The sequence below is a fragment of the Pleurodeles waltl genome, chromosome 4_1 (assembly GCF_031143425.1).
Source record: "Pleurodeles waltl isolate 20211129_DDA chromosome 4_1, aPleWal1.hap1.20221129, whole genome shotgun sequence".
Classification (NCBI taxonomy): domain Eukaryota; kingdom Metazoa; phylum Chordata; class Amphibia; order Caudata; family Salamandridae; genus Pleurodeles; species Pleurodeles waltl.
The window spans coordinates 61,427,803-61,454,627 of record NC_090442.1 but is presented as its reverse complement, the minus strand read 5'-3'; the positions used below and the strand labels follow the sequence as shown (position 1 = coordinate 61,454,627).

Genomic DNA, 26,825 nt, shown 5'->3' with positions numbered 1-26,825 from the left:
CTGTCTTAGGTGTCAGTTCATGTAACTGGTCTCATAGTGAGCGAGTTTTATCTGCTAGTTTATGGTGATCCGCATGAAGTGGGGTGAGATCACCTACTACCTTATCAATCTTACCCTCCAGTGAGGTCCGAGCTTGGTCCAGGGAAGATCCTATCCACTCCACAGTCTGCAGCAAGGCGTCCAACTTATGACTATTTGACTGCAGGGCCTCAGCTCCCGGCGCCTGCAGCTTAGCTGCTGTCCTAGAGCGAAGGCGGCCCATCTCTGTCATTGTGAGGTTTGAGAGGGCAGTGTTCATTGATTGAGATGCTGCAGTCGCAGCTATCATCAAGGTGCAGCTCTGCAGGGAGGGCTCGCTTGCACGCGCAGTTTTGAGGGATGAAGGCACGGCAGCACGAGCAGCCCCACTCCTGAGACGGCCTGGGGCACCGGGATTTCGTTCCGTAATCACCCCAGAGCTCGTACCCCCCGCAGTGTCGGGGTAGTCACAGGGAGTATTAGTGGGGTGTGGCGGAGTCCGGTTTGTATCCTCTGGGCCTCTCTACACAAAGTCCTCACTCGGGCAACCAGGGCAAAAGTCGATTCAAGGGGCACCAGGAGCAGGTGGGTTTTCGTCGCCACAAGGTCCCTGAAAATCATTTCTCCTGATGATTTTTTGAAGGTCATTGTGGAACTGGTCAGTGAAACCTTTGAGGCTTGGGCAGGAGTTGGCTGTGCAGAGTTCTATGTTTCTCTCCACTTTTTAATGTTTGTGTGTGAAATTCATATTATTTTGATGAGTGGGTAAAGGCAGAACAGGCTTTACGTGTTTTTCCCGTGATTGATTAGTCAGGAGGAGTACTTAGAACACTGTCTGACACATAGTGTCTTTGGAAAGACATAAACATACATTTCCTACAGCTCTGTCATGTGACAATTGTTCAGCAGGAGATGCAGGTAACGCATAACTCACAGATACCAAGGTACATTACCTGCAGCTCACAAAGACCTTGAGAATAGCTTTAAGTACCTTTTCAGGATATCAAGAAACTCCAAATGAACATGACCACCTTACTTTTTGTCTTATTTAAGCTACGCAATATGCCTAAATGACCTGCAGAATAATCACTGGAAACTAGATTACAGGATAGCATAGCACTGTGAGATCCTGCAACTCCTACAGAGGGCATTGGCGTTTTATATCCTTCCGACTCGATGTTACTTGCCCCTGAGCCCTGTACATTAATGCCTGGAACTAGGGGGGTTGAACAAGGTTTACACCACCAAATTAAGACATGGGATACTGGATACCAAACTTCCCAGGAGCCCAGAAGAGCTCTTCAGTCAGTCAGGGGCAGGGCACACTGACTTGCCAGCTTTGCATGTGTTTTCACAAGGGTATCCCATTAAGGCCTTCAGGAGTCAGAGTTACGAATATTAAAAATATCATGAAAGGGGTTAGGCCGCAGGTTACATCGAAGAAGTGTTTTCAACTATAAATATTCCAAACTGAATCAGATTTTATCAAACCTCTTCTAGCCATTGCTCACTTCTTTCAAGTCTCCTCCACACATTCCTATCACCCACTACTGTTCACTCATTTCCCTTGTACACACAAGCTCCTCAATCATCCCATTATTACTGCACCTCGCTACCTTACCAGGGTCTGAGGTTCGTACTGCTGCTGCAACATCTCTGCCACCTTGCTCTCAAAAGTACTCAGTTGTGAGTAAACTTGTTGGAGGAACACTTCCAGCTTCACTTCATCCAGTTGACATCCCTGGACCAGCACCTGGGCAGCAAAGAGACAAAAATGTGAATAGGTGTGGCTCGAAAGACTCTCTGCCCTGAATTATGACAGCAACAAGAGAAGACTGCCACAGTTAAGGCTAGGAATTATTTGACAGTAGAGGGGACATAACGTTTTACAAGTGTTCTGCAGTGGGAGTTGGGGCGAGGTGCCTGAAAAGGGATTCCTTACAAGATACGGTCACAGAAGGTTCTAAGATGATTTCCGTGAGTGGCCCACACGGTCTGCTCAGCACTCTGCATTGGGACGGGAATGCCTACTGCATGGCTTACAGGCATGTTCTCCTACCCTAAGTGCCAAATTGCATGTATATAGTATTTTACGGCCCTGACATCATGCAAACCTGCAGTGTGCACAGAGGCGCAGGCCTGCCCCTGACATTTATATGTGCTGGGCATGCCCGGGGACCTTGAGGGTCACCCCAAGCCTGCCCTCAAACTAAGACGGTGGACCACTGTCCCTGTCACTGGGTTAGCACTTAAAACATTGGCAGCAGTGAGATCTACAGTGTGACCCCCACTGGACTGTAGGCCTTCTGTCAACTTTTGTAAAGTTCCACTTCAAAGCACTTCACCAGTTCCTAGCACTAAATTCCAAGCATGTTGATGTGAAATGTGTGTGGCCTACACAGTTCATGCATGGGGTGTATGATTGAGACAGAGCAATACAGACCGGTGGGATCGATTTTGGGTAACACTGGCCTGGCTCTGCACAAGATGGAGATGAGGTTGTTCACAGTCAGTGGAGTGTTTTGCTCATATTCCTGAAGATGGAAGGAGGAGACCTTGACAGTGAAGTGAGAGGAGTGGAGACAGGACTCCTTTCGATAGGCAATTGTCCTTTTGCTTAGAAAAGAGCTGCTGATTAGCCTTCCTGCACTGCTATTTGGGGACGGTGTGGGTGAGGGGTTGAACTGCACACACTTTTGCAGAAGGTGCGGAAACCTTTGGGAAAGGTTTTTGCTTTCCCTGATTACTTCTTCAGTTGGGATGAGGCCACCCAGGCGCAGAAACCTCAGCTGAAGGTGCTTCAGGCTGGAAACTACCTTGCTGTGAGAAGCTTTAATCAACACAAAGGCTATGTCTTGAGAACAGCCTAAGATGCACACTTGAAAGGTGAACTATTCCCAACCAGTTCTACAGTTTCAGAAAGTGGACCCACATTTCCTGTTTGCCACTTGTGTATAAAACTGGGACACCACTACCATATTTGTGGTTACAGGAAAGAGTTATCTGCAGAGTACCCAGAGGACTGCAGTGTAACCAGAGCTGGGTCTGCCTGAATGCCAGTCTCCCAGAGTTGAAAAGACCTCACTTGAAGCCTGGATCTGTTGCGTGAAGAGCTGTATATTGTTCTAATGTGCCAAGAAACCTGCATGCCTGCTTAGAATGGGAAGGAGCCTGCAAACCCTGCCAAGAGAAGGATGTCTAGTACGATTGGGGGTGCATTGCACCCCCAAAGTTCATTAGGACCCCAGAAGAGAGAAATGAGGAAAGCAATCTGCTGGAACTCGGCATCTGTGGGCCTGAAATGTCCTGGTTCCTGTAGGAAATCACACATTTGTTTGATCACCAGTGCTGAAACCCAATAGGGCTGTGATGGTGGACCTGAATTGGCCTGTGTATGGCCACAACTGTATAGTATGGTGACTGGCCAAGGTGTGGGCGCAACAGGCCTGAAGGAATCGGCCTGTGCATGGCCTTAACTGCCTGTGGGACACAGTACTTGAAGGGCTGCAACTATCAAAGTTTAAACCAGCCAGATTAGGGTGCAGCTACCAAAGTATTTCCGCACCCAGTTGTATCCCTAGCAAGGACCTGCCAGCTCCAGCATGGGTTCATTGCTGATACTCTAAAGTCAGAGACACTCACCTTTGGTCCAATCGTGACCACGTCAAGCCAGAACTGCTGACTCTACTCTGGATGGGCACATTTCCATATGTGGCCCTCGTAACTTAGAAAGGAGCACAAAAGAGCTGCTGGCCACCACCCCTCACATGCTAAGAGTGCTCAGGCACATCAGAAGGGTGGGAAGCACGGATGACACAGCAGGACTGTTTCCACTACCACGTAGCAAGAGCTGTTGAACTGAGACTGCATCCCCTCAAACTTGGGGGTGATTAAAAACTGCATTTTACTATAGCATACCTTACAGAAGGAAAAGAGCCCACCCAGAACCAGAGGAGAGCCTGAAACAGGAATGGAGAGAAGTGAGAAGACAGAAGAGGTGCAGCACTGCCTGAGGCAACCAGAAACACTAAATTGCTTTCCGTTGATAGGTAGAGTGCAGTATTTCTTTCGAGTGTTCATCAATGTACTATTCTTTCTTGTAAAGGCAAGCACAGGGTTGGGCATTAAGTTGCTGTGCTGTTAGGTGATGTTTGAGCTCGAGCACTCCCACCACCCTGGGAAGCCAGTGACTGCTCCCCATTGTTACCATGAGCCAAGGAAGGAAGGGGCTGTATTAGGCCCGGTTTGTAGAGTTATAGGAGGACAGACCCTGAGACATCATAGGCGAATGCCCTCAGCCCCACAGAACAGGGCCTGACACCCTGAATGCCGCCCATCAGCTGCGGTTCCGCAGAGTCCCTCATTAGAGGTTTGGTGTCTGAAGATTACACCAAACAAGAGCAGGAGGAGCACAAGGATGAAAACCATAACATAGACAAGGGTTTTACAGACAAATAGCAAACAATTTCAGGAGCACATCCACATCTTCACAGTCCGACAAGGCGGTCTTCATGCTGTTATAGCAGTCGTCCCTCGGTAACAAGAAGAAATGTCCAGAGAGGAGAAAGTATTGCACCAAGAGTGAACAACATGGCTTGAAAAAGCCTACGCTGCCCATTCCTAAATGTTGTTCTAGAATGCCCTGTGCTTTCTCCAGTAAACTACATTCATGCGAGCCCACTGGAAGAGCTCCATGACATTTTTAGGTCTGGCATGACAGCACAGCTATATAATGTCCTACTGATTTCAATATACATTAGTGGCCTTTGAGTCAGCCCCCTTGTGTGCTTGCCATCTTTGAAGGAAATAGGAGCAGATAAAGACCAATACAAATAGCATCCGGGCCAGTCACGACTGGTGTGACTGGTGATTCTCTACTCAGAAGCTGGTGAAAAATGGGCAGCAACAAAGCCAGAATACTCTTCCAGCATTAGAGAAAGATTTCAAAAGTATTAAATACTGCAGAACCTGTGGTTTACTATTTCATTGCCTTGACTACTAGGCAATGCAATACTATAAGTCACTTGGTTCTTTCATCATTCTTTCTGACAAGCAGCAAGTCTCTGTACCAGTAAAGAAACAGAAACAGTTACTGGCTTCCAGGTCAGGAGCTGAACCTCTGCAAGGTTGTCACTTTACCTTTACTCAGGGTTTACATTTTGGAAACTTGCAGTCACATCACTGCTGTAAGCCCTGGAGAGACTGGAAGTCTATCAGCTTGCTTAGGAGCTGGACTGTGCCAACAAGAGGACCAGGCCGAACAACAGCATGGTAGATTAACATGAATACCTGCTCAAGGCTCAACTGTCTGAAAGATTCGAGTGAGGACATTTGGCTTGACTGAGGCTGCCTGTGAGCCTCTAGGTTGCCACAGCTCAGCTGACCAGAAAAATGGAAGAAGCAACAACAGCACCATCTAAGATGAGGAGCTGGGTCATTGCTTTCAGACATGGATAATAGTGAGCTAACACCATTCAGATTCATCCCATACCCAGAGAGTGACTATCCCATGCGCTGCAAACCCCAGGATACAGCCTGGTTCTGCGGAATGGAGGAGGTTGCCCCAGTTCTAAAAAGGTTGAAATTGTTTCCCAAGCCCTTACATTAACGAAGATATCACAATTTAGATGGTGTGCTAACCATACAACCTCACAAAAAAAAAAACACGTTTGGTCCTTATTGAACCAGTGACTCATGTGGAGCCGCGCTCCTTTGGGAGCCATCCCCCCCCCACCACCATAACAAAGTGGCCATTAGTGATAAATTGTGAGAAACAGGTCCATAAAGAAGAAAAAAGATATCCTAGAACCAGCTTACAGTGTACAGGATCACTAGACTTGACAAACAAAAGAAAAGTACTAGTAATTAGGTCCTAAGTAAGTAGCTGGAAGCCAATTGTTGGTTAAGGGAGCCACAGGGACACCACCATCAGAAACAACTGATGCATCAGACTTTGTTGGGTTGGGTGGGGGTACTAGCTATTTGGGTGGTGAGTTTGTGGGGATACCTCTGTCAATAGGGTTGAAACCTTTAATTCTCTGTCCAGTTCTTGGAACATTTTATTCCCTATGCTATTCTTGAGGTTTACACCTTAAAATTTCAAGCCTAGATACTTTAGCAGTATCCAAGGAGCAGATTTGGGTCCAAAGTCCCTGCATCTGTCTTTCCTGCCCACCTTTTAGATCATTTTGAAAGAATGAAGATTCTGCTAAAACCCAAGGAATTGAGAGATTCCCTGAGTATACCTGAACCAATTAACATAGAATAATACTGACCACATGGCCAGGGTTATAAGAAAACCCATACTTAGGTGCACTAATAACATTTGGGAGTAACACCATCTGTTTTTATTTGTTTATCCTAATTTTAACTGAGCTATTAACCTGTTCAATGAAGTCATTTTATTTTTATAAAGTGCAGCAGATACTGGCCATAGATTTTAATAAGTGTTACATACTGCATTATGTTTTATCCACGTATCTAACCCCCACCACCTGCTGGAGTTGGCTTTGACTGCTCATCCTCACCACCCTGAGAGAGTCAAGTGCCTAAATGGGTAACCTGGCTATGGGACAGGACAGCACCGGTATTATGGCTATGGGGTGTGAATGGTAAACAACACTACCTCCATAAGATATGGAATAGTAAGTGCTGACTGTTCACTAACTTTGATAAAAGTCTCAATTTGGTGAGTAAGATTATCAAAATCTAAACCTGACATACTTCTGATAGTTCGCTAGATAATAAATCGGTAGGATATCCATTGTTGATGATATATGTACTCAGCTAAATCCAACCCTCTCAGGGAATGACTCCACCCCACAGAACATGGGTGGAGTGTGGCCTTAATTCACCTTCAAGCGCATGCCAAAACCTAAACTAAAAGATGGCTTGGCTATATTCTACAATACTCGAGTCTGCTTATTTTTATGCCCTGCATCTGATCTGTCAAGTCAAAACTGATGCAAGTGTGTTAAGAGCGGTCTCATTCGGATGCCAAGAATATCCTGTTCAAAGGGTTACCTGATGAGACTGCAGGCCAATGATGGAAGAATATGCTTGTATTGTGACAAAGATCTCTGGGCGGTACAGAATATCAGAGCCAGGAATTCGAAATGGTCTCAGCAGCCCAACCAAACATCGAGACAGCGCATGAAAGACCTCATCGAATATTATTTCTCCGGTTGAGTCATCCTGTGAGCACCAGAGAAAAAAAAAAAGCAGTTGAAATGGATCTCTAGGCAGAATCTAGAACTTTCAGAGAAAACTATCCCAACTCCTAGAAGTCATAAACACCATCATGCAAGATCTTACAACACCCACTGTAGGAAGCTGGCCTGGTGTGTGGTGGGTACCTATGGTACTTACACCTTATACCAGGTCCCAGTATCCCCTCTCAGTGGAGTCTAGGCAGTGTCTACAAGCCAGGCTCTCTAGAGGTAGCTGTGGATGAGCTGCCAAGGCTTATCTAGGAGACATGCAAAACCACTACAGTCACACAGTACTTACACACAAGAAAGAAAACACTTGGCTGTACAAAAATAAAAGGTACTTTATTTTTGGAACACAGTATCAGAAAATACTAGAGAGGCAACCCTTATATATATATATATATATATATATATATATATATATATATATATATATATCAAAAACGAAGTTGTCCTCATGTGAAAGCGCACTCCCAACAGGTTAATTAAACGGGAAGAAAAAGCAAAGCCAGCAACTCACAGTGAATTTCTTTAAGCTGTTTCATTATTCCAGGCCTTTGGTTATAAAATCATCTCTGGACACGTGTTTCTAGGTCAATCCTTTCTTCAGCAGAGAAAAATATAGAAGTGTTTCACCCTCGTAGGTGCAGCCAGTGCTGGAAGTGTTCCAGGCATTTCTTTCTTGTTGAAAAGACCGGCATGGCTTCAGCTTGTCTAATTGCAGGCACCTGATTAGTCTCTTTAAATACCAGTCCGCCCCAGTGGGCCTCTCAAGTGAGCAGTGCATGCTGGTTATGGTGGTCCTGCAATTTTTTAATTTTGCCCCAAGTGGGTTGCTGGAGCCAAACGAAATAATGAACCCAAATGCAAAACCTATGTAGGCGAATCCAAAGTAAAATTGACAGATTTGCTGTGAATAGCCCAACCTGATTGCTCTTATGTGACAATCCATTTTTAGTCACACAGACCTGCTTCGATGTGCAGTGGTGCTGCCTTCCCGACTGGACGGGCCGGTTAGTTATCAAAAACGAAGTTGTCCTCATGTGAAAGCGCACTCCCAACAGGTTAATTAAACGGGAAGAAAAAGCAAAGCCAGCAACTCACAGTGAATTTCTTTAAGCTGTTTCATTATTCCAGGCCTTTGGTTATAAAATCATCTCTGGACACGTGTTTCTAGGTCAATCCTTTCTTCAGCAGAGAAAAATATAGAAGTGTTTCACCCTCGTAGGTGCAGCCAGTGCTGGAAGTGTTCCAGGCATTTCTTTCTTGTTGAAAAGACCGGCATGGCTTCAGCTTGTCTAATTGCAGGCACCTGATTAGTCTCTTTAAATACCAGTCCGCCCCAGTGGGCCTCTCAAGTGAGCAGTGCATGCTGGTTATGGTGGTCCTGCAATTTTTTAATTTTGCCCCAAGTGGGTTGCTGGAGCCAAACGAAATAATGAACCCAAATGCAAAACCTATGTAGGCGAATCCAAAGTAAAATTGACAGATTTGCTGTGAATAGCCCAACCTGATTGCTCTTATGTGACAATCCATTTTTAGTCACACAGACCTGCTTCGATGTGCAGTGGTGCTGCCTTCCCGACTGGACGGGCCGGTTAGTTATCAAAAACGAAGTTGTCCTCATGTGAAAGCGCACTCCCAACAGGTTAATTAAACGGGAAGAAAAAGCAAAGCCAGCAACTCACAGTGAATTTCTTTAAGCGGTTTCATTATTCCAGGCCTTTGGTTATAAAATCATCTCTGGACACGTGTTTCTAGGTCAATCCTTTCTTCAGCAGAGAAAGAAATGCCTGGAACACTTCCAGCACTGGCTGCACCTACGAGGGTGAAACACTTCTATATTTTTCTCTGCTGAAGAAAGGATTGACCTAGAAACACGTGTCCAGAGATGATTTTATAACCAAAGGCCTGGAATAATGAAACAGCTTAAAGAAATTCACTGTGAGTTGCTGGCTTTGCTTTTTCTTCCCGTTCAATTAACCTGTTGGGAGTGCGCTTTCATATGAGGACAACTTCATTTTTGATAACTAACCGGCCCGTCCAGTCGGGAAGGCAGCACCACTGCACATCGAAGCAGGTCTGTGTGACTAAAAATGGATTGTCACATAAGAGCAATCAGGTTGGGCTATTCATAGCAAATCTGTCAATTTTACTTTGGATTCGCCTACATAGGTTTTGCATTTGGGTTCATTATTTCGTTTGGCTCCAGCAACCCACTTGGGGCAAAATTAAAAAATTGCAGGACCACCATAACCAGCATGCACTGCTCACTTGAGAGGCCCACTGGGGCGGACTGGTATTTAAAGAGACTAATCAGGTGCCTGCAATTAGACAAGCTGAAGCCATGCCGGTCTTTTCAACAAGAAAGAAATGCCTGGAACACTTCCAGCACTGGCTGCACCTACGAGGGTGAAACACTTCTATATTTTTCTCTGCTGAAGAAAGGATTGACCTAGAAACACGTGTCCAGAGATGATTTTATAACCAAAGGCCTGGAATAATGAAACAGCTTAAAGAAATTCACTGTGAGTTGCTGGCTTTGCTTTTTCTTCCCGTTTAATTAACCTGTTGGGAGTGCGCTTTCATATGAGGACAACTTCATTTTTGATATATATATATATATATATATCTCTCTCTCTCTCTCTCTCTCTCTCATATAAAAAAGTTAGAAAACAGTGTGCAATAAGCAATAGTGACCCAAGGGGGACCCAAACTATATACTAAGAAAGTGGAATGCGAACATAGGGGCCCCCCACCTAGGTAAGTAAATCGTGTAGAGGGGAGCTGGGAGTACTAAGAAACACACAGGTAATTAATACAGTTCCACTCCACTCCACTCCACTCCACTCCACTCCACTCCACTCCACTCCACTCCACTCCACTCCACTCCACTCCACTCCACTCCACTCCACTCCACTCCACTCCACTCCACTCCACTCCACTCCACTCCACTCCACTCCACTCCACTCCACTCCACTCCAGCGACCAGGGATGCAGGAGTAAAACACGGGATTTCCCCAAAGCCACCCCAAAGGATGAAAAGAAGAAAAGAAAAAAAAAAAGACACCCAGAACAGCCTGCAAGAAATCAGCGGTGGATTACTGAAGTCCTGTGGAGAAAGGGGACCAAGTCCAGAAGTGTCTGTGGAGTCCAGGGGGAGTAGGGGATACTACTCACCCAGAGGTGCCTTTTGGAGTTAGTCAACGAAGAAGAAAGACAGGTCAGCACTGCAGCACAGAAGCTGAGGAGTTCCTGATGCATGCAAAAGGTGTCCCACGATGGAAGCTGGATTGCAGATGGGTGTAGGTGAAGGGTTTCCACCAACAAGCCTTGGCAAAGGCAAATTCGCGATTGGAGAAAAAGAGGTGCTGCCGGGGACCAGAAAGGTCCAGGAGGACTCTACCTAAAAGGGGGAGTCACAGGGGACCCTCCACGTCGCAGAAGGCCCACAGGAGCAGAGGTCGCACTCACAAGTGTCCCACAGGACAGGGACACAGAAGTCGCTGAAGCAGCCCATGCAGCACCACAGAAGTTGCTCCCACGTTGTTGGAAGACCATGCAGAGGCCCAGGAGTTGCAGGAGAGAGTGCTGGGGGCTGGAGCTACACGTCCCCTGAAGTTCCCCTTGGAGGTGAAGCAAACAAACCTTGGCAGCTGCAAAGGACGCAGAGCACAGGGGCTGTCTTGCATGGAGTGGAAAGGACTTACCACCACCAAAGTTCGACAGCTGGTAGAGAAGACCAAGAGGAACTCTCGGACCATCACCTGTGATGCAGGATCCATGCCACTCAGGATGGGGAGAAGTCCATGCAGCCAGTCGATGCAGTCAGGTACCTGCAAATGCAGGGGCGTGAAGCCTTCACCCCAAGGGAGATTCCTCCTTCTTCTTTTTGTGCAGGCTGAAGAGTCACAGTCTTCTGAGGAAGCATGGTCGGGGAAATGTTGCAAAGCTGGCAGGAATTCTGGATACAATGTTGCAGAAGAGTCCTCCTCGTGATCTGCAGCCTGTAGGTTCCTGGAGAGTCCAGTCGCGGTTCCGGAGGCCAGAAGTCAAAGCAGAGGTTGCAGAAGTGTCCTGCTGGAATCTTGCAAACAGGAATCTGAGGACCCCACGCAGGAGAGAGACCCTAAATAGCCATGAAAGAGGGATTGGTCACCTAACCAGGCAAGCACCTGTCAGGAGGGGGCTCGGACGTCACCTGCTTGGCCTGGCCACTCAGATGCTCCCAGAGTTTCCAGCCAACTGTGGAATCAAGATGGCAGAACCCAGGGACCCTCTGGAGGAGCTCTGAGCACCACCCCTGGGGTGGTGATGGACAGTGGAGTGGTCACTCCCCCTCCATTGGCAAGTTTCGCACCAGAGCAGGGCCTGGGGGTCCCTGAAACGGTGTAGACTGGTTTATGCAAGGAGGGCACCAAATGTGCCCTTCAAAGCATTGCCAGTGGCCTGGGGAGGCTACCCCTCCCAAGACAGTAACACCTATTTCCAAAAGGAGAGGGTTTAACACCCCTCTCTCAAAGGAAATCCTTTGTTCTGCCTTCCTGGGCTTGAGCTTCTCAAGCAACAGGAGGTCAGAAACCTGCCTGAGGGGTGGCAGCAGCTGGGCTTCCCGGAAAACCTTTAACACTGGTGGTAGCAATGCTGGGGTTCCTCTAAGGATCCCCCAGAGTGCATGGAATCATACTTCCAATACTACCAACAGTATTGGGGTATGATTCTGACATGTTTGATACCAAACATGCCCAGGTTCGGAGTTACCAATATGCAGCTGGACATAGGTAGTGACCTATGTCCAGTACACATATAAAATGGCGTCCTGCACTCACCAAGTCCAGTAAAATGGGGCTGGAGTTCGTGGAGGCACCTCTTCTAGTGCAGGGGTGCCCTCACACAAAGGTATCTGCACCCCGCTCTCCGGGCTGAGAGGGCCTACCATAGGGGTGACTTACAGTGAACTGGTGTAGTGACCTGTAGTGAAAACGGGTGCATGCACCTGTTTCACGCAGGCTGCAATAGCAGGCCTGCAGAACCCTTTGCATGGGCTCACTATCGGTGGCAGAATAGCTGCTGCAGCTCATAGGGATAACCTGGAAACCCAATTCCCTGGGTACTTAAGTACCATATACTAAGGACTTACATGGGGGCACCAGTAAGCCAATTGTGGGGATAAAAAGTTACCAGAAACCAAATTTAGAGGGGAAAGCACAGTCACTGGGGTCCTGGTAAGCAGGATCCCTGTGAACACAGTCAAACACACTGCCAAACAGGTAAGAAGTGGAGGTAACCAAGCTAGAAATGGGCTACTTTCCTACACCCGCCCATATCCCTTAGACCTTATCCGGAAAAGAAAATAATGTACAATCATAAGTTTGAATAAAAATACAGTACAAACTGCTTAAATCCTCTATGGACAAATATACGCATACAGTCAACATACCACAATCCCAGTGGATGGGCTTAAGTCGAGTTCAATGACGAACCGGTACTGGCGTGCCAGAAACGTGACACGAGTGGTATGCACCAGCAGGTACGCCTTCTGCCTCACCGTGTCCTCTGGTTGCCAACCGTGGGGCAGGATGCTGAGCACGTCCAATTCATTATCAGACTGCATCTAGAACAGAGAAAGCACTAAATGGCTAGCTACTGGTGAAAAAAGTGGGAATTAAACAGTTGAAACCTAGAGTGTGTAGCCACATCTGAAGAAGTCTGTTACCACCACGAACACCTCAAACCTCCTCTGAGAGTGTTCAGGCATTAGTGATCGACACCTCTATATCACAGTCTTCGGAGGATGCACAGCCGGGAAAATGTGCGTTTTTGCCCTGTGCCTGCTTTAAACCCATGGGACACCATTCTACACTTATGAGGACTACACTTTACAGCCAATCTGCCTGTTAAGCCAGACAGCTACCACCTTGCAGAGTCTGATTTCCACCTAACTTTGCCTTCTCACTACAATTCCTACCATGTGGAAAAAGCCCTTACAACACATTTCATGGGGGTATACCTCAATTTTAAATTCATATCTGTCGACTACTGCATTGTCACACATCACAGAAGTCTTGTGATTCGTTCTTCTAACACTAGGCCAACTATTCACGGATTTACTTGAGAAGTGGGAGGGGAGTGGGGGCATTGATGGTGAGCAGTGCAAGAGAAGGCTTAAAAGGGGGAAGGAAAGATCAGCTCAGTCTGCTTGAATGGTCAGCCATATTAGCATGCCATTAGGGTGAATTAAGTTTAAGTGTTAACGGCAGATGTTCTGTGGTAGAGAATGCACATTGTGACTAAAGGCTTACTCATTTAGTTATGCTTATTATCGCAGATATGGCACACCACTGTAGCCTGCAGAAGCTGCACGTGGCAATCATACTGTGATATTGAGTAACTGCCATTAGGACTGGTGAGTAAAAAGGTTTGAAAGGTTGCGTAAATGTAATCGGAGCCAGGGGGCAATTGGAAGCTGAAGGCTCGTACAGTGATGGGGCTAACTTCCATTCCTAGGTAGCTGCATAGTGGGAAGGTGAGTTTTAGGTAATTTCCCAGTTAGTGGGGCCGAGGGAGAGTGGAAGGAGGAGATTACTCTGCTGCATAGGTGAGGTCTTTGTTTACTGGGGATTTGTAGGTGAGGCAGTTAACCTATGGCTGTAATGGTCATGCGTGGAGTGTTTTTAGAAAGCGGACTCTCAGACCTCTCTTTCATACACCAATTAAGTTTGCATCCACTAAACAGGTAACATATGGAATAGCCTGTATTTGGGAGCTACAGTGCGTATGCTAATGAACATGGCACTAGTAACGTGCCATGACTTACTTACAGTGGTCTGGCACCGAAGTCAGCATGAGATGGTGGTGGTGGCACAGAGGGTTGCATCCTGTACAGTAGCAGTGATTACAAGGCAAAGTGGCATTTTCCAGTAGAGGATGAAACAACTGTGTGCAAAACATACACTTTCAGAATTTAGCATTGGCAAGTTTTCCTTAGGAACCATTGCTGAAGGTACAGCTGTACCTAGGTCTTCATACATGCAACAGAAGCCAAGTCAGCTGCTAAATATATAAACCTCTCTCACCCAACAGTGTCGGGTCTGCCATCATTACTATCAGAAACTGCTATCCTGGACTACGTGCTGCCAGCGTTGCATGACATGCTTTAACTACTCCTTTACTGTGGCAGTGCCACCTGCTTACCTAGTTCCCAATCTTAATCATCTCTTCAAAAACAACTCTGTAGGTGCAATCTCTCCCTTGCTCATCTTAGCACAACATTTCCTGCTACTGCCCTTCCACGATCTCTCAACTATCTCACTCTTCAGCACCTTATGACAGACTCTTTTTCATTCTGAATGTTCTGTCTGATCCTCCTCTCTCATAAGACCCACTCCCTGATGTAAACAAGCTTTAATCTTTTCACCTAACCAGTCTTCGGACATTCTCTCTCCCTGTCATTCAGAGTTGGGAGTATTCCGGAGCATGGCTCTCTCCGTGGCCAAGACTCCACCAAGACCAGAAGTGCATCTCCAGATGGATGTTAAGACAACAGTTTTTCACATATTCTAGTTAAGCATTTGTTAGGGCGCCTGCAATCAGGGTGAAGTCCTGGATATACAGGTAAAGCTTGTTCTAATGTGTGCAATAATCTTGTGAAAAACTTTAGACCATTTTGGCAAAATAAGGAGAACAGTGAATACAAAGTTTCTGACTCGCTGTGAACATTCAGATGACATTTCTGTTGAGAAATCCCATGAAGGTGTGCAAAAATACAAATACCTTTTTTGTGACACCAGTGCAAGTTAAGCAATGCAGCTACTCACCAACTCTGCCTCTGGGACTGGAGAGATGACTTGGTGTAAGTTGGATAGAAACCAGGCCAGACGGACATTGCGAGAAATACGGTAATCCTTTTTCATGAGCAAGTACACCTGTCCTGCTTCCTCCACCTGTGCATAAGAGAAAAGGCACTGAACAAAAAACTACAACTACAGCAATATAAAATACACCAGATTCATCAACTTGAGCAAATTACACCTTGTTATCTTTGTCAAGGCCTTGGCATGTACAGTAAGAAACCCACAAAGGCCTGAATTTATCCCTCAAATGGAGTTATAAGGGAAGGTGTTAAAGAAAACTTTATATAGTTCTGTAGTACTCTGGAAGAAGGCAGTATATACAGTTTAGGTATTTTAGTAAAAGACAAAAAGCTGGGCAAATTAGGAAAATCCACTTGCCTGCTCTTATTATTTGTAATGTAAAATTACAAATGACATAATGAAAGTGTGTATGTTTATCCCTTTTTCAATTAGCCTCTTGGATCTCAGTACCCAGCTTGTGCTTTAGGGATGGCAGTTTGTTGTGTCCGTTTCCTTCTCTATACTGGTTTCAGGTGCCTTGTGTGACCTCATTTCCAAGCGTTCTAGTGTGTACTGAATAAGGACTTCCTGTTTGGTCTCTGGCTGAGGGGAGTAAGCTATCTTAACTCCTTAGCGTACAGGTGTGCCATCTATTCTTCACTAGAGATGTAGGACGGAATCACTGCTGGTGCCCCCTCAACGCAGCGTCTGTGCAAAACCAGACCGTGTTGACTGCCATTGCTGCTGGTTTTCAGCCTGTTGCGTGGGCTCTTCTCTGGAACACTGTATGACTGATGCTTATGCCACCTACATCATTTGGGGAAGTCTTTAAGAGTGTCTAACAATCAAACTTGGACTGGGGAATTTGTGGTGGACAAGGATCCCAGTGTCACTGGCTTTGTGTCCTGCATCTGTGTTCCAAATTTCTGGCACTCTGAAAGGGGAACCAAAAGCAGCCCTGGAAAAACACTCATACCATCCAACTCCTTTCCTCTCCTTCAATCACACTTGGCATGACTGCCATCTTGTGTGCTTTCCTCTACACTGGAAGCAGAGGTGAACCACGAGGATGCCAGGGCTGACTGGCAGGAGGAACTCAACAAGCCTTAAGAAGATAAGCCAGCGAGAAAAGGCCATTGCCTGTAGAAAGAGGGAACATTATTCGACCACACATTGTGCAGTGGCCATCTTGTGCATTTGGGTTTCCTTACCAGCATAGCAGGTATGCTTTTGAAATTTTGATACCCACGCTATCTGTTTCGTATAGTTTTATTCCACTTACTGTTGCTTTTGGACCAGCTTTTTATTTATCCTGACTTCACCTTCTTGTATATTCAGTAGTTAAGGGGGTTTGTGTATGCATCTGAGAAATTAAAACTGGTAGGTGTGACTGGCTCATTTGCTTCAATTATCTGGTGAACAGACATCACAGTGTTTATGAGTATCTAACAGTTTAACTGTGGAAACTATACTCTGCTTGATGTGGAGTCATTAGGATCGCAAGTTCATTAAGAATTTTGATTTTTAATTTCCTCAAATGGTCACCGGTCCTCTAGAAGTTGCCATGGTGTAATGATATTTGAGTTTTGACCACTGACTCCATGTTGTACTTAGCCTAGCAGCACACAGACACATTAGTGACCACCAACTTCATTTTGCCTATTGACTTTATTTTAGCATTAGCCACCACCACGTTAAAAGCTGCAAGTAATTTTCCATGCTCACGTTATACAATGTGCTTATGTTTTTATTCTGCTTGTTTTCATGTTCTTTCCCACCAAGGGCTTAGGCTGATAAGAATGTACTAGGACGGCAGGAACAGTTTTGTTTTGAAGGAGCAGCTTGGGATTTTGGCCAAGTCCCGACGTGTTCTTTTCGAAGCTGGTCTAAAGTAATCAGCATTTTTTTAATAATAAACTTCTGCAGTGAGAGGGAGTTTCTAGAATATTCATCCCTTGTTTGTTCAAAGTATAAGAGGCCCAGACCAGATGGATCGGGGTGTGAGTGATTCAGATCTCAGACATGCTCAGGATGCTGAGGTGTGTCACCCTTCCTGTGAGGATAATTGATGTCTCTCTGTCCACGATCAATTCTGGGATCTGGCGATCTGATGCTGATAGGAGGGAGATGAAGCAGCACACACACATCCACACACTTATATAGATACATATATTTGCTGTGTATATTGCAATGGAGAATCATTTGTACATGTTTTCATTTCATTGCTTTGACCATTTTTAAACGTATGCTTTCAGCATGCTAATTTCCTTTACTAACCTTGCAAAGTGAATTAATTAATGTATTTTTTAGACTAAGAAGCGCATGTCAGTGCATGAGTGTTTCAGCTCGGTCATTAGTGAAGCAAAACACATGGGTTGTTCTGAAGGGATCTCTGTTCTCGCCCAGTAAAGGGGAGTGCAGGTCTCAGTAGAGACCATGCAGAATGTGACACCAACTCCCTTTTTTCTTATCTTATCCAGAGGAGCCTTCCATTAAGTGGGCTAAATGGAAAAGGTCTACCACAACTATGCAAGACTGAGGCACAAGTCTGGGTGCCGAGAGAAAGTTGGCATTGTTGTTGCACACTCTGGTCATTGAGGAACAGAATCTTAGAGAATTTATCTGAATTAAAACCAAGACAATGAGTAGGGTCTAAATAAATTTGCCAACTTTGCTAAGGCATTACTACCATGTTGGAGAGGTATCATTTTGGATGTAGAGAGCAGAAGGATAATGCATCTATGGAAGAGTACATTACAGCTCTGAGAGTACTAGTGTCATCATGCAGGTTTGGAACTTTGGTTGAGGAATCAATAGTGACAGGATTTGTGAGGAACTTTGGCTGAAAGTTGAGTCACCTTTTAAAGAGGTTGTTTCTACTTCAGAGAGAGTCGAGCATAAGATGAGTTGTATTGATGAATTAAAGAAAGTGTAGTGAAGAATGAAATGAGTGCAGTAGAACTGAAGAGTTTTTCTAGGCCAGCAGAGACATTCAAACGGTGGTGTTATAGAAATGTGTTATTTGGTCACATGGTCAATCTCAGGGCGTGTACAGCCATGCGTGTGATGATGCAAAAAGTGTGGCTGTAAAGGGCATGCTCACAAATGCTGTAGAAGCATGGATAAGGCCCCCAAGGAGCACAGTGAAGGAAGTTTGCAAAGAGGCTACCATCCAAACGGCACAGAAGATTCCACGCTCCCTCACTGATGATGTGGTCATGAATGATGAACAGGTGAGGATGATGTATGAATTTTGCTCTAAGATGAGCAACATTTCTGATGGGGTGTTTACACCTTCTTTTCAGCATAAGGTAGTGCTGCACCTCAGACATCTGGCTTGGTGGCAGTCAAGAGATTAAAATTCAGGCCCTTACACCTCACACACTGAATATGATTGCTGGGACTGATGATAAAATGTGTTCCCACTGCCACAAAATTGACGCAGACTTTCTATATGTGGTGTGGTACAGCCCAGAGATAAACAATTTCTGGACTAATGTTATTGGGAAAATAGAAAGGAAGTTAGGAAAAGGTAATCTGGATAGTCCTGAAATCTCCTTGCGGACTATATCCCCACCCCAAAACCATGAAAGTTCCAATAGGTTCCAAGACCTGGCTTCAGTGGCTGCTAGCAGCCCCATAGCGATGCAATGGTAGTCACTGTAAGACTCTCTCACTGTAGACAAAAAGGGCAGGTAGAAAGGAGGGAGGAGGCTGAAGACTCTGTCTTAAGAGATGATGAATGCAGAAGAAGGTGTGTAAGGAAATGCCTTCCTTGGCATGGTTATCCCCTGACGTTTTGCCTTTTGTTGATGCCAGTTATGATTGAAAGTGTGCTGGGACCCTGCTAACCAGGCCCCAGCACCATTGTTATTTCCCTAAACTGTACCTTTGTTCCCACAATTGGCACAGCCCTGGCACACAGATAAGTCCCTTGTAAATGGTACCCCTGGTACCAAGGGCCCTGTTGCCAGGAACGGTCTCTTAGGGCTGCAGCATGTCTTATGCCACCCTGGGGACCGCTCACTCAGCACATGCACGCTGCATCACAGCTTGTGTGTGCTGGTGGGGAGAAAATGACTAAGTCGACATGGCACTTCCCTCAGAGTGCCATGCCCACCTCTCACTGCCTGTGGCATAGGTAAGTCACCCCTCTAGCAGGCCTTACAGCCCTAAGGCAGGGTGCACTACACCACAGGTGAGGGCATATGTGCAGGAACACTATGCCCCTACAGTGTCTAAGCAAAACCTTAGACATTGTAAGTGCAGGGCAGCCATAAAGAGTATATGGTCTGGGAGTTTGTCAAACACGAACTCCACAGTTCCATAATGGCTACACTGAAATCTGGGAAGTTTGGTATCAAAGTTCTCAGCACAATAAATGCACACTGATGCCAGTGTGTGATTTATGGTAAAATACACCCAAAGGGAATCTTAGAGAGGCCCCCTGAATACCAGTCCGACTCCTAGTGCTAGGCTAACCAGCTTCTGCCAGCCAGCCACAACCAGATGAGTTGCTGGCCACATGGGGTGAGTGCCTTTGTCACTCTGTGGCCAGGAACAAAGCCTGTACTGGGTGGAGGTGGAGGTGCTTCTCATCTCCCCCTGCAGGAACTGTAACACCTGGCGGTGAGCCTCAAAGGCTCATGTCTTTTGTTACAGCACCCCAGGGCATCCCAGCTAGTGGAGATGCCCGCCCCTCCAGCCACTGCCCCCACTTTTGGCAGCAAGGCTGGAGGAGATAATGAGGAAAACAAGGAGGAGCCACCCACCAGTGAGGACAGCCCCTAAGGTGCCCCGAGCTGAGGTGACTCCTGCCTTTAGAAATCCTCCATCTTGAGATTGGAGGATTCCCCCAATAGGAATAGGGATGTGCCCCCCTCCCCTCAGGGGAGCTGCCCTCCAGGACAGCAGCCATTGGCTACCGCTCCCCAAACCTAAACACACTCCTAAATGTATTTAGGGGCGACCCTGAACCCAGGAAATGAGATTTCTGCAACCTGAAGAAAGAAGAAGGACTGCTGACCAGAAAGCCCTGCAGAGACTAGGGAGACACCAACTGACTTGGCCCCAGCCCTACCGGCCTGTTTCCAGACTCAAAGAATCTGCACAGCAACGCATTCAACAGGGACCAGCGACCTCTGAGGACTGCGCTGAACCAGAAGGACCAAGAAACTCCAGAGAACAGTTGCACTGTTCAAAAACAGCAAAAACTTTGCAACTTTTTAACAACTTCCAAAGAACTCTCTCTTCCGGCTGGAAGCATGAGACTTCACACTCAGCACCCGACACCCCCGGCTCGAGCTTCACAGAACTAATACTGCAGAGAGCACTCCCAGGTGACTACGATGACATGAGTAACCTGAGTCGACCCCCCTGCACCCACACAGCAACACCTGTAGAGAGGATCCAGAGGCTCCCCCTGACAGCGACTGCCTGGTAACAAGGAACCTGAAGCTTGGGCCAAGCACTGCACCCACAGCCCCCAGGACCAAGAGGAACCACCTTCCAGTGCAGGAGTGACCAGCAGGCAGCCATCTTCCTAGCACAGTCGGTGGCTGGCCCGAGAAGCCCCCCTGTGCCCTGCCTGCATCGCCTAAGTGACCCCCGGGTCCCTCCATTGCTTTCAATAGCAAACCCGACGCCTACTTTGCACACTGCAGCCGGCCGGCCCTGTGCCGCTGAGGGTGTGTTTTGTGTACCTGTTTGTGTCCCCCCCCTCCAATGCTCTACAAAACCCCCCTGGTCTGCTCCCCAAGGATGCAGGTACTTACCTGCCGGCAGAGCGGAACCGGAGCACCCCTGTTCTCCGTAGGCGCCTATGTGTTTTGGGCCCTCCTTTGACCTCTGCACCTGACTGGCCCTGTGTTGCTGGTGCAGTGACTTTGGGGTTGCCTTGAACCCCCAACGGTGGGCTGCTTATGCCCAGGAGACTGACTGTGTAAGTGCTTTACTTACCTGAAAAACTTAACCAAAGTTACCTCCCCCAGGAACTGTTGATTTTTGCACTGTGTCCACTTTTAAAATAGCTTATTGCCATTTTAACCTAAACTGTGTGTACTACTGTTTTAAATCAAAGTTCTCTACTTACCTGTGTGAAGTACCTTGCATTTTATGTACCTACCTCAAATCTTGTGGTTCTAAAATAAATTAAGAAAATATATTTTTCTATATAAAAACTATTGGCCTGGAAGTAAGTCTGATTGTGTGTTCTCATTTATTGCCTGTGTGTACAACGAATGCTTAACACTACCCTCTGATAAGCCTACTGCTTGACCGCACTACCACAAAATAGAGCATTAGAATTATCTATTATTGCCACTATCAACCTCTAAGGGGAACCCTTGGACTCTGTGCACAGTATCTCTCACTTTGAGATAGTATATACAGTGCCAGCTTCCTACAAGAAAGGTGCAAGAAACCCACTGCAGAAAACTGGATGGGATATGTCACTAATTTGAAACAAGTCTGACCAGAGAGAATGAGAAAACTACCTGACGATGGAGGGACGTCCTATTACTTTCTCTCCTCCACCACTTTTTTCCTTTTTCTTCCCCTCCTCCTCTCCTCCTGCTCTATCTTCAGTGGGACTGGGAACATGATCTACATTGCTCTCCCTCAGGAGCACACATACTAATAACAACAATCAGGGCAATCCAATAACAGACTCGTAAGTCAAACGAGATGCGCGAAGGCTATCAAGTAATGTTCTTCTGAAAATTATATAAATAAGCAGCATACTCATAAGTGAACATATTGACAAATAATATAGGTTAACATAGAATACTATAATTACATCTGTGACTGATCGATAATATAAAAAACAAATGTAACTAACCTTTTTTTTTAAAACCAATAAAAACACTTAACAAAAGATTAAAATGCAGGGTATTTCATTGGCAAAATTGAGTACCAGAGCCGGGTGATGCCTGGGAAAATATAGGTGGCTCTCAGAAGTAAAAACATTCTTTGTTAGCCCAATCAAAAAGATCTAGATTTGTTTTAGAACCCCAATGCCAAACCATAGGTCAGTGTACATCAAATGTTAGAGGATTGTGCTGATACTGCCACGTTCCCCTAAGTCTTCATCAGGAAAGTTGGTTTTGTGAGGGAAACATGTTTGCTACATCAGACTTGAAGCAGGAGCAGCATCCAGTACTGCCAGAGCTATGAGAAAGACGTTGACTATTCAGAATGCCACACAAAAGGTGTTGGAGAAATTGGAGCAAGCTGGGGTGATCAGGCCTGTGGAGGTGACTGAATGGTTGCCACCTAGAGTTCTGGCTAGGAAGGGCAGTGGGACAACAGAACTACTTTTTGATCGAAAGGCAATGAACAAAGAGGATATCACTGATAGGTACCCATTTCCAAACATAAATGAGATGAGGTCTACAATAGCAGATGCAAGGGACATTGGACTTTGTATCTGATTACCATCAGATCAGATTTCATCCTGTTTCCAAACCTCACTGATTTTGTAACAGTCAAGGTTTTTTTTTTTTTTAAACATCTTTCAAGATGCAATTTGGACTAGTTTCAGCCCCCTCGGTTTATCACTGGGGCATGGACCAATATTAGGCAATATATAAAGGGTATGTTGGTTCCTGGATGATTTTCTAATGATTGGTTTGACCTGGAGAGAACGCAATAGGATAGTGTGTATGGTTCTGTAGAACCTTAAAAGTGCAGGAACAATGCTGCACATAGAGAAGTATCTCAGTGGAAGGGAGAAAATATACCTTGGCTCTGGATTTAAAGGCATTTGTTCTGGGTAAGGGGATAACAGATTCCACCAGTATATGTCTTAGTGCTGTGCTTCTGTAAGTAGATGAGGGAGAAGAAAGAAAAACGATGTCCCTCTAGAGCCCTGACGAGTGCGTAAACAAACTACTCCATCATCAAGAAGAGGCTTTGACTGTTTGTTAGGCCATAAAAAATTCAGATACTTTCTCTGGGGCAGCGTTTCCTCAGTTTGAACTGATCGCAAACGTTTGTCAAAGATTTTTTCAAGGAAAGGTTTCAACATAGTCTCGGCCAGGGTCATGAAGTGGGTTGTGGGATTACAGGAATATACCTTTGAAGATGAATAAAGTCTAGCAGCCAATAACCGCACAGCAGGCTGTCTCTCGAGACTTGTGAAGACAGAAGTTGATGAGAGTATGCATGGGTAAGATTAGGTGTGGTTGAAAGAACTCAGACTGGAGATGCCCCCTCAAAGGACTCTTGGGAGCATGAAGCAGGGTGTTGGTTTCTTGCCTCCAGTTCATCACGCAGGGGTGGTGAACAGGAGATTCTTGGATAGGGTTTTGAGTGATCAAAGAGGAGTTCTCCATAGGAGATCGATTGGTCTTCAAAGACAATAGTAACACCCTTTAGTTTGCAGGAGAAAAAAAAACAATGACATTGCCAATGTGGGCATCTAGGGCTGATTAAAACCAAGAAGAGAATTTGCTCCGATTTTTAGTAGCCTGGCTTCAACTTCGAGACAGAAAGTAGTATTAGAGAGTGTTACAAGTGTAGGGAGAACTACAAAATGCACAAAACAAAGACCATTCCAATGGCATGTAGAGATGTACCTGATGGTCCCTGGGACCTTGGCAGGAAATAGCTATTGCCTAGGTAGGTCTGTTAAGGGTAGAGAATTCTACTGCCTACCAGTTTGTGGTGGCAGGTCTGTTCTCCAGATGGCCAGACACTGGGTGTGTGAGTGGCCATTTACCAGGAGCAATACGAAGGTTTCTAGAGGGCCCTTTTCAAGCATGAAGGTGCTCCTAACAGTATCCTGGCCGATAAAGATGTTCAATTCTTTTCTTGTGAGCTGGAGCAGTTTTTGCATGAGTAAGCCAAAACCCACAAGAAGTCATTGTTCTATCACCCAGAGACCAAAGATATGGTGAAGAGCTTCAAGAAACCCATCAAGGAGGGCTAACAGTTACCCAAGTCCTTTTGCCCAGATTGGAAGAAAGAGGCACACGACTGGCTGGTTGCCTATTGTCTGATTGTCTGGCTCCTCATGTCAGCACGGGTCGTTCTCCCTATGAATTATTCAGAAAACTGAAGCCTAATTCTAGACAGATTCCTAGTTGGATGCGGTGTAACAACAGCTGGGTGAATGTTTCTCTGGAGGATGAGAGGAGTAGATGTAAGCTTGAAATGATAGTTGTGAGGGTAAAAAAATAAATACGAGCATTGGTAAATACATTAGTATTCGTCTATGTGATTAATAATAAGCTGTTTTTTGTTTTAAGTTGTAGGTTGGTGAGCAGTTGTGGAATATAAGTTACTGAAACTCTGTTAAAGTGTTATGACTTGTTTATTGAGAAAGGCAATATATTATGCTAGACACAATGTGTCTGGAATGGCCAACATTTTGGCTGGGGCAGTTACTATTATGCTATGTGTGGACACATTTATGCTATCACCATGCTATGTACACCACAATTCCAGCTAGAAATGACAATAAATAGGCCAAGGATCTCCACAGTATGTCGCAAATTTGCATTTTTATGCCAGGGATGGATCTCTCAATGCCAGGAATGCACAATAAAATGGCAATCATGGCTATCTTTATGCCAAAGATGCACAGCTTATGCAGGACCGATTACAATTAAGCCTACAATGCTCTCAGCATGCCAAGGTTGGCAGCCAGCATTCCAGTACACCGGATTTTAATGAGACGTTTGGAGCAGTCCTATGCAGTGGAGTGTTATGACATCAGCTTGTGGTCACGCAACCATGTATATATATAACACCACTCCACTGACGTAAGTGGGTTGAATACAAAGTAACACTTAACAAACCAATGGGCAGCATTTAACAGTTTAGATGAAAATATTGTTGCTTCATGTCTTTTATAAGATGGCTTAATCACGCGGCTTTGCAGGCCAGCTACAGTGTCGGGAAGACCCACAAACAGTACCTTGGATTTGCAGGGTGTTGTGATCCTCGCGGTGAGCTCCGGAGAGTGGTGTCGCTGACGTTGTAGTGTCGGTTATGGCCTCGGTGCAGGAGTCGCCGGGCCCTTGAGGTCACACACGTTGCGGATCGAACTCCAGACTGATGAAGTCAGGTTCGCCGGCGTGGATGGCGTCGGGGCTGCGGTGCGAAGCAGGACGATGCGACACGTGGTACCCACAGGTCATGGTGCAGGCAGCGGCATTGGTGAGACCAGGGCTGCAGTGTGAAGCAGGGCGGTGCGACGTGCGGTGTCCAAAGGTCATGGTGCAGGCTGCGGCGTCACTGCTGAAGCGCTGTCGTCGGTAGGCCCAAGCCAGCAGTGCAGGATGGGACGGTGCTTCGTGACCCTCACGAACAGTGTCCACCGGGCACGGTGCAGGCAGGATGCTTGGTGACGACACAGGAGTCGATGGTGCTGGCGTCGGTGGACCAGGGCTGTGGTGCAGGACGGGACAGTGCTTCGTGTACCTCCTGAGCGGTGTCCACAGGCCACAGTGCAGGCAGCGGTGCCGGTGTCAGCAGGAGCGTCGTCGTCGGGGATGCCCAGGCTGCGGTGTGAGCAGGCGATGCCGGAGTGCGGGGCCCACATGTCGTGGTGCAAGCAGCGGCTCGGTGAAGTCGTCCGAAGACGGCGTCGGGGAGACCAGGGTCGCGGTGCGAAGCGGGGCAATGCGACTCCGTGTGACATCGGCAGGTCACGGTGCAGGCCAGCAGCGTTGTTGGCGGTGTTGAGGTGGTTTCTCCTCTTGAACAGCACAAAACACACAGTTCCCAGTGCTGCAGGTTGAGGAAACTGAAGTCTTTGGTGTCCCTGAGACTTCCAACAGGAGGCAATCTCTACTCCAAGCCCTTGGAGAATTTTCTCAAGCAGGACACACAGCAAAGTGCACCCTTTGCATTCTTTTCAGGCAGAAGCAGCAACTGCAGGCCAGTCCAGCAAAGCAGCACAGCAAAGGGACAGTACTCCTCCTTCAGCTCTTTAGCTCTTCTCCTTGCAGAAGTTCCTCTTGATTCCAGAAAGATTCTAAAGGTCTGGGGTTTTGGGTCTTCTTCTTATACCCAGTTCTGCCTTTGAAGTTGGCAAACTTCAAAGCAAAGTCTCAAGTGTTTGCAAGATCCTTCCTTGTCCAAGCCAGGCCCCAGACGCACACCCCTCCCCTCCAGCACAGATGGCTAATCAAGATATGCAGGCTACACCCCAGGCCCCTTTGTGCCACTGTCTAGAGGAGAGGTGTGAACAGCCCAACTGTCAAACTGACCCAGATGGGGAATCCACAAACAGACAGTCAGAGAATGGATTAAGCAAGAAAATGCCTACTTTCTAAAAGTGGCATTTTCAAACTAACAATCTAAAAACCAACTTCACTAAAAGATGTATTTTTTAAATTGTGAGCTCAGAGACCCTAAACTCCACATTTTTATCTGCTCTCAAAGAAATTCTGCGCTTTAAGGATATTTAAAGGCAGCCCCCATGCTAACCTATGGGAAAGATAGGCCTTGCACAATGAAAACCAAATTTGGCAGTATTTCACTGTTAGGACATATAAAACACACTAGTATATGTCCTACTTTACACATACACTGCACCCTGCCCATGGGGGTGCCTAGGGCCTAACTTAGGGGTGCCTTACATATAGTAAAAGGGAAGGTTGAGGCCTGGCAAGTGGGTACACTTGCCAAGTAGAATTAGCAGTTTAAAACTGCACACACAGACACTGCAGTGGCAGGTCTGAGCCATGTTTACAGGGCTACTAATGTGGGTGGCACAACCAGTGCTGCGGGTCCA

The 26,825-nt window shown here is 46.4% G+C and overlaps 1 protein-coding gene across 1 annotated transcript in view; it reads right to left on the bottom strand.

Moving 5' to 3' along the window:
- SZT2 (SZT2 subunit of KICSTOR complex) overlaps nt 1-26,825 on the bottom strand; it is a 606,663-nt gene that overhangs the window by 560,466 nt on the left and 19,372 nt on the right. The window contains exons 2-5 of the mRNA XM_069227802.1: nt 15,047-15,172; nt 12,670-12,843; nt 7,042-7,212; nt 1,640-1,771 (exon numbers count right to left, since the gene is read on the bottom strand). Coding sequence (XP_069083903.1) covers nt 1,640-1,771; nt 7,042-7,212; nt 12,670-12,843; nt 15,047-15,172 — 603 coding nt within the window. The remainder of the gene's footprint in view (nt 1-1,639; nt 1,772-7,041; nt 7,213-12,669; nt 12,844-15,046; nt 15,173-26,825) is intronic.